At 37.0% G+C, this 13,853-nt stretch overlaps 1 protein-coding gene across 1 annotated transcript in view; it reads right to left on the bottom strand.

The window, feature by feature from the left end:
- Window positions 1-13,853, bottom strand: part of LOC118914484 (solute carrier organic anion transporter family member 1B3) — a 51,838-nt gene that overhangs the window by 29,745 nt on the left and 8,240 nt on the right. The window contains exons 3-4 of the mRNA XM_036889445.2: window positions 5,090-5,231; window positions 2,376-2,508 (exon numbers count right to left, since the gene is read on the bottom strand). Of these exons, the coding sequence (XP_036745340.2) occupies window positions 2,376-2,508; window positions 5,090-5,231 (275 nt within the window). The remainder of the gene's footprint in view (window positions 1-2,375; window positions 2,509-5,089; window positions 5,232-13,853) is intronic.

Here is a 13,853-nt window from a genome sequence, read left to right as displayed (position 1 = left end):
TCCAAGGGCAGCCTACTGTATGCCAGGCATTATGCTCAGCTCCAAAGGACTAGACATAAAACACAGAGTTTGGTACTTAGGACATTTTACACTCTCTAAAATAAACATAAATATAGGTTTATATATATATTATACATGTACAGAAAATGTATGTTATCATATATGATAGTTTAATATACCAGGTCCTGAGTTGTCATAAATAAAGGAGAGATGAACAGATTTCCTTGGAGGTAGGGGGGGAGGGTGGATTAGAAAATACTTTACAATGAGAATGATATGTGAGGTGAATCTTGAAGATGGTTAGGAGTTTAATAGGTAAACAAAGAAGGAAAAACATTCAAGGCTATAGAAGTACAATGTAAGGTATGATACACCATGCCACATTTGGAAAACTGCAGGTCTAGGGTGTGGTCCTCAGTCACAGGAACAGTGTGAGATGAAGCTGGGAAGATAGTCAAGAACTAAATCAATGAGCAGCCTGTATATGCAGGCTTTAGACTTTAGAGATTGATCCACAGGTGAGAAGCATTCAATAGTTTTGACTGTGGTTAAGAGTAAGAAATATATTTTACATCACAACTACAATGCATACATACCCACCCCTCTACACACATACTCACAAATATATATATAACCAAAACTTCTACAGAACAGTATTTGTTCTCTTTCACAGTGTATAGTCTTCCATTTTATCCTATTAAAAACTTGTTGGTCTCAATAATCTGAATTGATTTGTTGGTCCACTAGTGGTTCAGAATCTGAAGTTCGAAAAACAATGCTCTAGAAACTGGGAGTTTTAAGCAGGAGTAAACTAATTAAATTAATGTTTTAAAATAAATACTATAGAACATGAGTTAGAATGGAGTTGAGACTGGACTTAACAAGCCCAGACCAGAAGTGAGGGAAGCCTCAACTAGGTTAGGAACAGTGCAGATAAAAGAAGGGGACAAATTTGATAACTAGGAGGTAAAGTGAGCAAGATTTAAAAAGTACTGGCCATCCATGTTGAAATAAAGAAAGAGTCTAGGATGAGGCCCTTGACCTTGGTTTGACTTCCTATGTGGCTAAATGAATTGTCACTGAAAGAATAAATGTGAAAAATTTGGGCTGGTTTTGGCATATTGATGAATTTGGTTTTGAATACATGGGTGGGATATGCTTATAGGATGTCAAGTTATAGATACCCAGGAGGTGACTGATTATATATAGATCTTGGGCATAAGAAAAAGTCACCACATATAGGGCATAGTTGCATCTAATGCACACACTCCATGCAAGTCATCTAGAATCAAGAAGACTGAAGAGAGAATTTAGGGGATACTGGCATTATGGTGTCAGCAGCAAATGAAACACATGAGCATGATGAAGAAGTCACTAAGATAGGATATAAATCAGGAGAGTGTAATACAATGACAGTTAAGAAGGAGCAATATGAGGAAGAAGAAAGTTCTTATGAGGATCAAATAAGAAAAAAAATAATAATATGGAATTAATATGGTAATCAAAGTCATGGCTGTTGGTTTTGGCAATGAGTAAGTATTTAGTGTCTTTAGCACCAAATACTTAGTGCTCTCAATATCCATTCTCCTCTCCTTCCCTTATATTAGAAGACGGGAATTTTAACTAGGAACATGGAAGCCTGGAACAAAGTGTGTTTTTCCCAATGTCTTTATATTTGAATATGGGATATAACAAAATTCTGGCCAAAGTGAAGTCAAGAGAAGTGTTATGTTTTCGAAAATATTTCTTCAGCCCCAGCCTGTATATACTCTGTTTCTTCTATTGTCATTCTTCCTTTCTTCTATCCTGTTTCCTGGGACAATCCTGCCATAGTTTGAGGCCGTGCAAGACAGAGAAATATGATAAAAATCAGTAACCTACCATCCCTGGGCTGGCTACATTAACATTTTGTATAAAAAATAAGCTTTACACCTTATTTAAATCATCGTTATTTTACATTTCCTGTCATTAATATCCGATTCTTATCATAACTACATAGTGACCTTAGGAAGAACAGTCTCCATAGAAATGACATTGGGAAAACCCAAACGTCAATGGGTTGGATGGCGAACTCTTATTAAGTATAGACAAAATAGTGTTGGCAAGGACACAAAGTATACATGTTACTAAAAATCATAAAGAGCTTATTTATTTACTAGGAAACTGTACACCTTTAGTGCTATTCATATTTCAAAGTCAGTGAAAGCCATGGAAGATAAAACAGTAAGTATATTATTCCACAGAAAATATATTTCATTTCTACACATGCGTAGTGGGTATTCTTCTCAAAAGGTGACTATTGAAATGGAAAATAAATTCCACCATTAGTTTACAATTAAATGATGATTGATGCCACAGAGCTGTTTCACACTTACTAGCCCATGAAGAAATGTGGTAAAGCGGTCAAAATACTTCCAGTTCCCATAATCAGACAACCAAGGCCAATGATCTTTGGTCTGTGTAGTTTGGATCCAAAGTAACTCACAAATACGACCACAAATAAATTTCCTAGAAAGAGACCAAAATTATTTTGATATGATTCATTATAGCAGACATTGAGTCCAGTTTTGTGGCCAGCAAAATAGTGGGCCCCAGGATGAATGCAAACAGAGCTTAAGACATGGTACTTCTCTTGAATGTCATGTGATTTAACTGAGAAGAAGAAATTCACATTAAAGTTGTATTGTAATAAAAGTATAATAGGCTTTAAAAACAAAAGAAAACACTTGAAGTACTTGGCAATCTCAGTGAATTTATTGAAGAATTTACTGAAAAGTTTTTTGAAGAATTTGGAGTTGACTGGATTGTATTGGAATGCAGAAAACTGGAGAAAATCTTTCCCACCTGAGGGAGAGGTATTTATTTGTTCACTCTTAGCATTTTTTAAATCCTGTGAAGTATCTGCCATGGTGTTAGGGGCCAGGAATATGAAAAAAAGAATAAATCATGGTATCTGTCCTCAAAGAACTTGTGTACTGATGATCAAAATAGAGGGACAGAGGTGCTATTAAGTTTCCTGGAGGAGAGACCACTTGAGATTTAATACCAAGCAAAAATTATTTAGATTAAAAAGGGGAGGAAGAGCATTTCAAGTGGAGGGAGTCACAGCCAGCTCTGACCCACCTGGAGCAACAGGCATAAGAATAAATAGACAACTACCAAGAATAGCTGAACATTTGATAGAAAAAAAATAGCATAAAATAAAAGCACCAAAATGAACAGCCAAGTAAAGTCACCCATAAAGAAACAGTTAAATAGGGAAACTAAGGAGAAGAAACTTTGAAAAAATGCAGTCAGTTTTTCTAAAGGCACAAGAATATGTCACATCCATAAAGTAAAAGGTAGCAGACTAAAAATAATAAGAGAACAATAAGGCATCGTGGTGAATTTAAAATATCATAGACAAACCTACATATGAGGACTTGACAAGATGGAAGATAGCGTCAGAGAAGATTGTTGGAAAGGAAAGGAAAAAAGGCAGAACTTTAGAAAGAAAAGCTTCAAAGAAAATGTAGTCAGAAAATAGAATATTCATCATGTATATGCTTCAGAAGAAAATAGACGGGAACACACAGATGAAAACATTGAAAACAAATTCTCTGAGCGAAGGGAAGACTTCAACCTTCAGATGAATATTTCTTCATTTCCCAGGCAGAAGGAATGGGCAAGAGACAGTCTTAGATACACACGGGTAAAATGTCTGAAATTCAGGGATAAAGAGGAGGTAACAGTCAGTGCATGACAATGACACCTATAATGATCTCTCATATATAACGCTGGGTATCATAAGATGGCAGATAAATGTATAAAGTGTTCTAAGGAGAAAAGATTCTGAACTTTTAATTCCATACTCAGACAAGTTATCGCTTGGATAACAAAATAAGTACATTCTCCAGCAAGCAAGAGCTCAGAACATATTGTTATGTGATCAATTATTTCTGCGAAAAAAAAACCTACTTGGAGATATACTCCAGACAAGCTAAAGATGAGAAGTCATAAGATTCAAGAAACAGTGGTAAGCAAGGAAACTAGTAAAACTTACAACCATGTCCAAATAATTGCCGCTATATAGACACAAAGTTTAACAAAAATACTAAGAATCAATTCCTCAGTAAAAAGAGACCTATAGCAAATTATAATGTAAAGCCAGTAACAGTCTAAAACTAAAATTCTACATGGTTTTATTAAAACTCTGGGAGGTGTAATAGCCTCTGAGTGTAGGACATTAGATACTAGGCTGTGCCAGGTAGGGTATAAAAGCCTGTGAATCATGAGAAGGCAGAACTCATAACAAAACCTTAGATGGGTCTTCCTTTATACAATGATTCAAAAAATATTTTAGAACTATTTTTTAAATATTAAGTACCTAAATATATTTTAAAGTTAAAAGGGAAGCAGCAAACTTGTAGAAAATATTTGTAATCTATGCAACAGACATAATTATTGAATCCCTTCAAGTCACTAAAAAGTGAAAAACAAAAAAAAAGGGAAAAGAGGGCTGGAGGTAATAAGGTACCAATTCATAAAATAAGGGAAAATCATGTTCAATAATTATTTATATTACTGGAGAAATACAAATTAAACTGAGGATGAAAAAGCAATACATTAAATATCCTTAAAAATATTTTCATTCTAACCAGTTAAGCATCCCAAAAAGCCCGATGTAGATGGTCCCAAAGCTGCTCCCCCCTCCTCAGATCATCAGAATCAGAACCTTCTCTACAACCATTTCCGGCACTAGGGCATCTTGAGAAAAGGGATGTGGAGCCCCCTTCCTGCAGATTATTTATTTACAAGCATGAGTCGTTGTGGAGCAGGGCTTTTCAACCAGCACTAGTGACATTCTGGATGATTCTTTTGTGAGGGGGCTGTCCTGTGTGTTGTAGGTTATTTAGAAGCACCCCTGGCCTCTAGCACCAGATGCCCGGAGCAATTCCCTCCCCTCCTTTATGACAACAAAAAATGTCTTCAGATATTGTCAACTCGCCCCTGGGAGGCAATTTTACCCTTACTTGAAAATTCAGTGTTAATGATGAACAGTTTTTATCTCTGGTTACTAAAGAATAATCAGCATAGAGATAAAACTTACCAATTTCAAAGCTTCCATCAATTAAGCCAGCAACAGAAGATGGTATGTCAAATCTCCTTTCTATCTGAATGATGGAACTTTTCATAACGATTCCACCTAGGGACTTACAAATAAAGCTAAGGGACAGGGCTGCCAAGAACATCTACGAAAAAGCACAGAGAAAGGGGCAAATGGTTACTCAAAGGGCTGCAGATGTTTACATGTGCACAGAATTGAAATAGATTTTCTTCTTTACTTAAAAAAAATTTTATCATAAAGGGCATGCATACTCAGCTTTATTCTACAACAATTGGTACTTAGTCATTTTAATACTATCATCGCTATACTGTTACAAAGCATATTTTCTAACTTGGTGACAGTATCAGATGACTAGGGAAGTAAAGTCAAAGCTATTATTTTTTCAATGAATGTCATTCACTGATTTCTAAGAAGCTAGATAATGGCGATGATAACAATCTATTCTTTATTACCAAGTGAATAACATGAGCTCACTGTGAAGGGACCAGCTAGACCTTCTCAGAGGTAGCATTTCCAGGAAGCCAGCTGAAAAATGGAACTTCTTTCATTTATAAAACTTCACCATTATTACAGAAATGAAAATGAAAACAAGCAATATATTCAATGTACTAAAAAAAAAGAAACGACTTTTAACCCCAGTGGTTATCGATGTTTTATTTTCAACTTCATTTTAACAACATTTATTGATTCATCTTTCTTACAGCCCACATTCATATCCATCAGTTAATTCTTTTTAGAGGTAGTATAAAAATATTCACCTGTTATAGACCTCATATTTGCATCCCCACTGAATTCAGCTGTTGAAGCCCTAATCTCAAGTGTGAAGATAATCTGGAGATGCGTCCTTTGGGAGGAAACCAGCTCATGAGTGTGGAGCCCTCCAAATAGGATGAATGTCCTTATATGAGCCTGCTTCTCTCTCCCTCTGCCACGTGAGGACACAAGGGAACAGCCATCTGAAAACCAGAGGGAGGCTTCTCGCCAGAACCCAACCATGCTGGTACCCTGATCTCAGACTTCCAGCCTGCAGAACTGTAAGAAATGAATTTCTGTTTTTTGAACCACCTGGTCTACGACATTCTGTCATAGCAGCCCAAGCTGACTTAGGCCCTTGTCATTACCTCACATAGTGGCCACCAGCATGTCTAGCCTGGATCATTGCCTTAGCTTCCTAACAGATCTTCTCAGCTTCTGTTCGCACACTCCTGAGTCTATTCTCAACACAGTAGCTAGAAAAATTATTTCAAAATGAAAATTATATCATTCCACCCCTCCCTGTTTTCCCATCTCACTCACTGTAATACATAGTCTTTCCAGTGGCCTAAGTAGGCCCTAAATGATCTGTCTTTGCTGAAAATTCCTTCCCCACAAATACCTTTCTTATTTTGCCTTCTGTTACTCTAGTCCTTTTTCATTCCTCTCCAGCGGCACCCGCCTTCTTGCTGTCCCTTGAGCATTCCAGGTTTATAACCCTGGGGGTCTCCGTGCTTGCTCTCCTTTCTGCAGGGAAATCTCTTTCCCATAGTCAAATGCCTATCACTCATTCACTCACTCCTACGTCCCTGAAGGTTTTGCTCAATGTAACTTTTGCAGTGAGGCTTTTTTGACCATCCTAGTTGGAAGAACAGCACTTTCCCCTCAGACTGCATTTAATTTCTTTACTTTAGGTGTATTGCCCTCAAGTATAACCTTCATCAGGGCAGAGTTTTGTTTTGGTTTGTTTTTGTCTGTTTCGCTCACTGCTATATCCCCTGTACGTAGAAGAGTGCCTGCCACAATGATGCTCAAAAAAAAGTTTGTTGAACTTCTATCTACCCAGAACCTACACAAGGGCCATGCATGCAGGAAGCAGATAAAAGGCCCAATATAGCTCTTCTGTGGCTTGCGAGATGTGTGTACTTTCCTTACTGTATAGGAAACTTTCAAAGAAGTTGAAAGGACTTGAGAAAACTTGTAACATGACACAACTTAGTAGAGATAATTAAGAATTCTTATATAACATATAGGAAGTCATCTAAGAATAAAACATAAAGGTATCAAACCAGTTTTACAAAACTGATGAAGGGAAGAACAAGACTCATAGGAGGAAAATATTAAATTTTTCCAGCAGAGTTAGAGAAAAATTACACATCTTTTCTCCAAAGAGGGTTAATCTTGACATCTTGTAGAATCCTATGCAGTCTTTACATCATAGAAGGGAATGAAAATTTCTCAGGTTCTAGTCATTTTGAATGTTATTGGCACCATGTTATTGGCACCAGAAATGAAGAAATGTGGGTGGGCATCATGTCAGGAAGATGACACTAGGAATCCCTCGACCCCTCCTCCTTCCATGGAGGCAGGGATTTAACAACAAACTGAACAAATGCCTCTGCGACAAGTCCAAAAACTAGCTGAAACATTCCTGCATCTTAAGCAGTGTGAAGCCAACCATATTTAAGCCCAGAAGGAAAACTTGCGACAGTCTCCACTCTCCTGCCAGAGGCTTTCCCCCACCAAACATGGTTGGTGCAACTGTAATGAACCCCCAGCCTCCCATCTTCTCGCTGGAGGAGGAAAGGAGTAGAATTTCTGTCCAACATTGTAACTTGTAGGGGGGCGCCGCCTGAGGGACCAGTGTATCTAAGTACTGACTGTTCCCAAGTATTGATCTGAGAGGTTTGCCAGTTGCAGGGTCTCAGAACAAAGACAATAAACCACGCACCAGAGTCTTCAGTACCCCAGAAAAACACCAGGTGGCGGGCCAGTATTGTGACTTATTACACACCACAGAGGCGACAGTATCTCAGACACCAGTAGAAACTAACAAACCTCTTCAAATAACCGAGAGGACATACAACTGGAAACAGCTTTGAGAGGTCTCCAGACGCTCTAGTGAAAGTCATTTTTGTACAGAATGAGACTACAAAGTCTGAGAGAGTTGGCTGATTCCAGAAATGGAAAATTCCAACAGAAACATAAGACATGTAAAGAAACAGGAAGCCATAATAAATGTAAAGGAACAAGTTACATCTCCTTATAGTTCCTGATTTATAGAATGTATCTCTTTTTGTTTCCCAGCAGAGTTATAAGTTGTGTTTAATGCCTGTGATGTAATGACTTATACGAAATATATATTTGGTCATTCAGATGACCAAATATATATTTCTCATGTATATTTGGTCTTCACGCACAGTTCCTGAAAATGCTTCAGAACTGTAAAGGTGAAATGGGTGTATTGTTATGTTAATGAGGAGACTTTGGGACCCCACCCAAGGGCAGGGACTGCTTGTAGGCGAATCACCTAGGTGCACAGAGGGTGGGAACTTTCAGCCGTGCAGTCTCCAACCTCTGGGTGTGGGGGGAGGGCACAGGGGCAGGAAGTTGAATCAGCCAATGGCCAATGGCTTAGTGCATCATGACTATGCAATGAAGCCCTCACAAAAGCCCATGAGAAGAGTATTCTCTCCCTTTCTGCATCATGCTTCCACATCCCAGAGAGCTTCGAAGCTTGGCACCAAGCCAGGCCCCATGCTCTAGGACAGAAGCTCCTTGATTTGGGACCTTGTCTTATATATCTCTTCATGTGGCTATTAAATTGCACCCTTTATTAAACTGGTAAACATATGTTTTCCTGAGTTCTGTGAGCCACTCTAGGAAATTAATCAAACCTAAGAGGGAGGTCATTGGAACCTCTAATCTGCAGCCTGTCAAAAGCACAGGTAATAGCCTCAGGCTTGTGAATGGTGTTAAGAGTAGCGGGTGGAGGGCAGCTTTGTGGGCTGGAGCCCTTAGCCTGGGGAGTCTGGGGCTGTTTCCAGGTAGATAGTGACAGAATTAAATTGAATTCTCAGACACCTTGCTGGTGTTCTAGAATTGCTTGGTGCTGTGGGTGGGAACCCCTCACACACTGGAATTGGGCCCAGGAACCCAAAGAGAGTACCTTTTGTATCATTTATTAAAATTGGAGGGAGTGGGACTGGTTTCTGCCTTATTATTCTAGAAGGCTTCAAGTTTTGTCTTTCCTTCTTTAATGAACAAATAGAAAAAAATATTAACCTCTCAATCAAACACAGATGCTTGACACATAATGAGTAAATAATAAATGCTTTTTGATTGTTGAAAAAATTATTTTTTCTCCCAATTCCAATTAGAAACCTGGTACAGAGCCAACATGCAGTGAAACCTCTCCTTTCTCAGTTTCCTCAGTTTTTAGACAGAAATAATTATAGTAAAGTTGTTATGAGGATTAATTGAAATAATGTATATATATAATTATTGGCACAGTGCTAGCCTATAGTAAGCATTGGTAAATGTCTGCTTTTATTATCACTGTGAGCTACGATCACCCAACTGTTGGCTGTAAATTCATTCACATAAAAACAGGACTTACAATCATTTCGCCAAACATATTTTTATGCCATTTGCACTATTATAGGCGCTGTAGAATCAGCAATGCACACACTGATGACATTTATTGATTATTGCATTGAAGAAATACAGAGACAAACTCTTACCTAAATACTGACCATCAAAGTCCTAATTGGTGAAATCAAAGCAGAGGAAATTTCATAAAGTAACAAGACATCTCATTAAAGCAGATAATAATATAACCAAATATATACCCCATCCCATATAAGAGGAGCTTTCTTAAAGTTCAGAAAAAGGTTTTCTAGAGTTCATGTCTCCAATCTTAAAAGGAAGACTAGCTCAAGACAAAAGAGAGACTCAAAAAGTCAAATTCTCACAGTATAATCCTAAATTGGTTTTATAAAGAAGAAAAAGGTAATAGATATAAATACAATGGCCACAGTAGGTTCTCTCCAGTGAGCTGGGATTTTAGAAAGATATGAAGTGAAATAGTACAGATAGATTTATAAGTATGCTTTCTTTTAATCTAACTATAACCATGTGAGATGGGCAGAGCTAAAATCTTCAGCAAACTTTATTCAAATACCAGTGCCATGAAGATAAAGAATTTAAGATTGAAAGGTTTTGAAACAGAGATACAAATGTTCACAATCATCAAGAAGACTTTAAAGTAGCACCAGCAGAAGAGAAAACTGGCATTGAGATAAGAGGTAAAGTCTCTATTTACCTGCAATTGTGGCAGGTCAGTCCTTTGTTTATTTGCCCAGAGTTCTGGGACTAAAGTCGGAAGATAGTTTCAAGTGTCCACCTTGCCACAGGTATGGCCATGGTTAACTCAGTTAACTCATCTGAACTGCAATTCATTTGCTCAGCAAACATTTATTGAGCAACTACCACATAGCAATGACTCTGCTAAACCTTGAAATTGAGAGGAGTACAGAGTAAGCAGGACACTAAAAACAAAAAAGACATAATAAATGCTCTAAAGGAACTAAATTTCCTAGGCCAATAAAAAATAAACATATATGTATATATTATAATATAATAATGCAATGAGTGCTGTCATTGCTGTAAATTTATGGGTACACAGGAAAGGCTGATCAACTCCATTTATATAGTTAAAGTTTCTGTATGTATGATGACATTTGAACTAAGTCTTTAGGGGATAATAGAAACTTAAAAATCAAAGGAAAAAACATTTAAAATAATAGGAAATACATGAAAATCCTGTGAGTAGTGAACGAACACAGACCATTTAAAAATCAAAAAGGTTATACATGTACATGGAACATAAGGACAGAGATATGCTGAACAGTGAGAGAGATCAACCTGCATTATTAAATGTGATATAAGGAGATTAAATTTTAGAGGGCTAGTTCTAGTAGCCATGAAGAAGATGGATTATGACAAAGAAATGTGTTAGAAAGCTGATTTCAGAAAAAAAAAAACAAGATGCATAGATTTGGAAAGAGGAAAATAAAAGGTTACAGACACACTTGGGAGAAGTTTAACAGGAGAATCAATAAGATGTAGGAATAATGGGAAATGAGTATCCTAAATTTGTTTTCTAGGTTTCTAGTTTGGATAACTATATGTAGCAAAACTATTGCTTGAGATGAGAAAAAGAGAAGTCTGGGGATTAAAGACAATGAAATTATCTTTTCATGAGTCATACTGGAGATGTCTAAAAATAACCATAACAAGTAGACAGAGCAGGTTTGGTGCGCAAGAGAGTTTTGTGGAGGTAGTTTTGAGATTCAGGAGGAGATAGCTATACAATTAATCCATTTTCAAGTTTATTCCAATGAAAAAACCCACCTCTTGCCCTACTTTACCCTTTGTCATAACTATCTCTCTTGTCCTTTCCAGGAAAAACAAGAGTTGACTACATTTGCATGAATCAAATCCTATTTTTTGCATCATTTCTCCCAAGTATTCCTAGCAGGCTTATGCCATTTGGCCATTCCAATTTTTTTCCCAATCTATACCTTGAACCAAGATTACTTTTGCTGAGCTTTAGATGCTTTTCCAAAATACCTCCCTTTGAGCTCCATTTTGGTGTTTCATTGTGATAGCCAGATCTCATGCCCATCTTCCTTCCTTCTCACCTTTGCCTGCGTCACCACCTTCCCCCTGCTGCCCAGGCTAGAATCTTCTGTCTCATATACCACATGCATTTAGTCCCCTAAAGCTAAGTTTAACCTTATAAATCTCCCTCTGTTCAATACACATCACTTTATAATTCCACCTCAAATGACCATCACTCTTTACCCAGATTCCCACTATTTCTAACACAAGTTTCTTTCCTCATTGTTACCTTTTTCACACTAAAGCCAGAGTGATTTTTAAATATGTGTAGCCATTTCCACTTGTAATGGAGCTAAGTTCCCATTGGACTGGTCCTCCAGGAAATAACAGTTACAAAGTCTGAGGGGGAAAAACTAAAAACACCGGAAGTCATGAGAGAGTAAATAAAAGCAGTCAGATTCTGGTGGGGAGTAGAAACTTCCAAGAAGGATATGTCTAACGTTAGTTTCTCATTCTTATGTCTTTGAGGTGATGCTACAGCTAACACCATTCAAAAGCTAAAACTTTTTTAGTCCTTTTGATCTGAAGATTGAGAAAGAGAAGTTTAGCTTAACTACAACCACCTAAAAGGAAAGAATCTCATAAAGGAGAGATCCAGGGAAGGGGATGCCCCAAATTCTATATATAAACTGTCCAAATCTTTGACCTCTGAACTACGCATACCCTGGGCAATTCAAGGTACCTGAACTGAGGATAAGAAAACTGACCTGATATTCGAGCTACTTGCTAACAGAGGTTGCAGTTTCAGGGCAAAGCTAACTGCTGTAAAACAAACAAAGGAATGAAAAATCAACACTCTTTGAGTGAGTGTAACGATGTCTTAAATGAGCAACATATGAAAAACTAGGAAAATGCGACCAATTCTCAAGAAAAATAACAATCAACCAAGGCCAACCCTAGATGACACAAATATTGGTGTTATCAGACAGGAAAACAACTAATCTGTAGTGTGTGAATAAAGGAAAATAATCTTACAATGAATAGATCAATGAAACTTCACAAAAAATAAAGCTATAAAAATGAAGAAAAAATGCATTATCTGAAATAAATATCCATAATAAAGATGTTAGCTTATACCACATCTTCTGGAGAGATAATGTGTGTATGCTCTCTTTATAATTATGCTTCCAGTGACATAGATTTTAGCACTTCTCCAAATTTTCCTAAAGAATTTTCTCACAGAAACCACTAATAAGCAATCATAGCTTTTGAAAAATGTTTGGTAATAGATAAAGAAGGATTGCATCAGACATCCCATAGAAAACAATACCTTCCCCTTCACTGGATATTTCTCTTTCCAGTTAAAACAGGAAGGACATGAATCTAAATCATGTTGCCCTGTAGAACTTAATATTTGCTAGGAAGTATTCCACGTAATCTATAAATATTATTTCTAGTGCTTACAAAATCCTTGCATGGCTTATATTATTCTCTTGATTTTACAAATAAAAATGTCTATAGATGCAAAGTTATTTAACTGTGGGAATTTAAGCTAAAAGTATAACAGAACTGGAATTTGAACACAAGTAGTTCATACCAAAAAGAGGAAAATGGTTCATAGCTCTAATACACTAATCCACCTTTTCTTCATCTCCTTACTTTCCTAAATCAGACCCCTGTTACCTCTTTCTTGGTTATTTGTAATAATCTGCCTGCTTTCCCATTTGCAGCAATGGGAATCCAGAATGAAGTTTTATTTATTTCCAGGTATAACTGACAAATAAAATTATATAAATTTAAAATGTCCTACATAATGATTTGATATATGCATATATTATGAACTAATTACCACATAAAGTTCATTAACACATCCATCACCTCATGCTTTTTTTTTTTTTTTGAAGCAGAGTCAAAGTTTTATTTAAAGTTACTTAGAGAGAAAGTGCAGGCGACCTCAGAGAGAGGAGTGCAGCACCTGAAACGTTGAAAAGAGGGAGTTTAAGTTAAAAGGTTATGCACTTAGAAAGTGCGGGTGACCTCAGAGATGGGAGCACCACCGCATGCTCTTTTATTTTTTTTGTAGTGAGAACATTTAAGACCTACTCTCTTTGGAAAGTTCAAATATATAATATAGTATTGTTAACTATAGTCATCATGCTGAACATTAGATTTCCAAAACCTGGTCATCTTATAACTGAAAGTTTGTACCCTTTGACCAACATCTCTCTATTTCCCCACTCCCTGCCCCTGGCAGCAACCATTCTACCCTCTGTTTCTTTAAGTTCAACTTTTTCATACCCAACTCAATGTACCTCTTTGGTAAAGTTTTATTTCCCCTAGCAGGAATTTGTTTTTTATCTCTCTTGTA

The sequence above is a fragment of the Manis pentadactyla genome, chromosome 14 (assembly GCF_030020395.1).
Source record: "Manis pentadactyla isolate mManPen7 chromosome 14, mManPen7.hap1, whole genome shotgun sequence".
Lineage (NCBI taxonomy): Eukaryota > Metazoa > Chordata > Mammalia > Pholidota > Manidae > Manis > Manis pentadactyla.
This window is presented reverse-complemented; position numbering and strand designations above follow the sequence as displayed.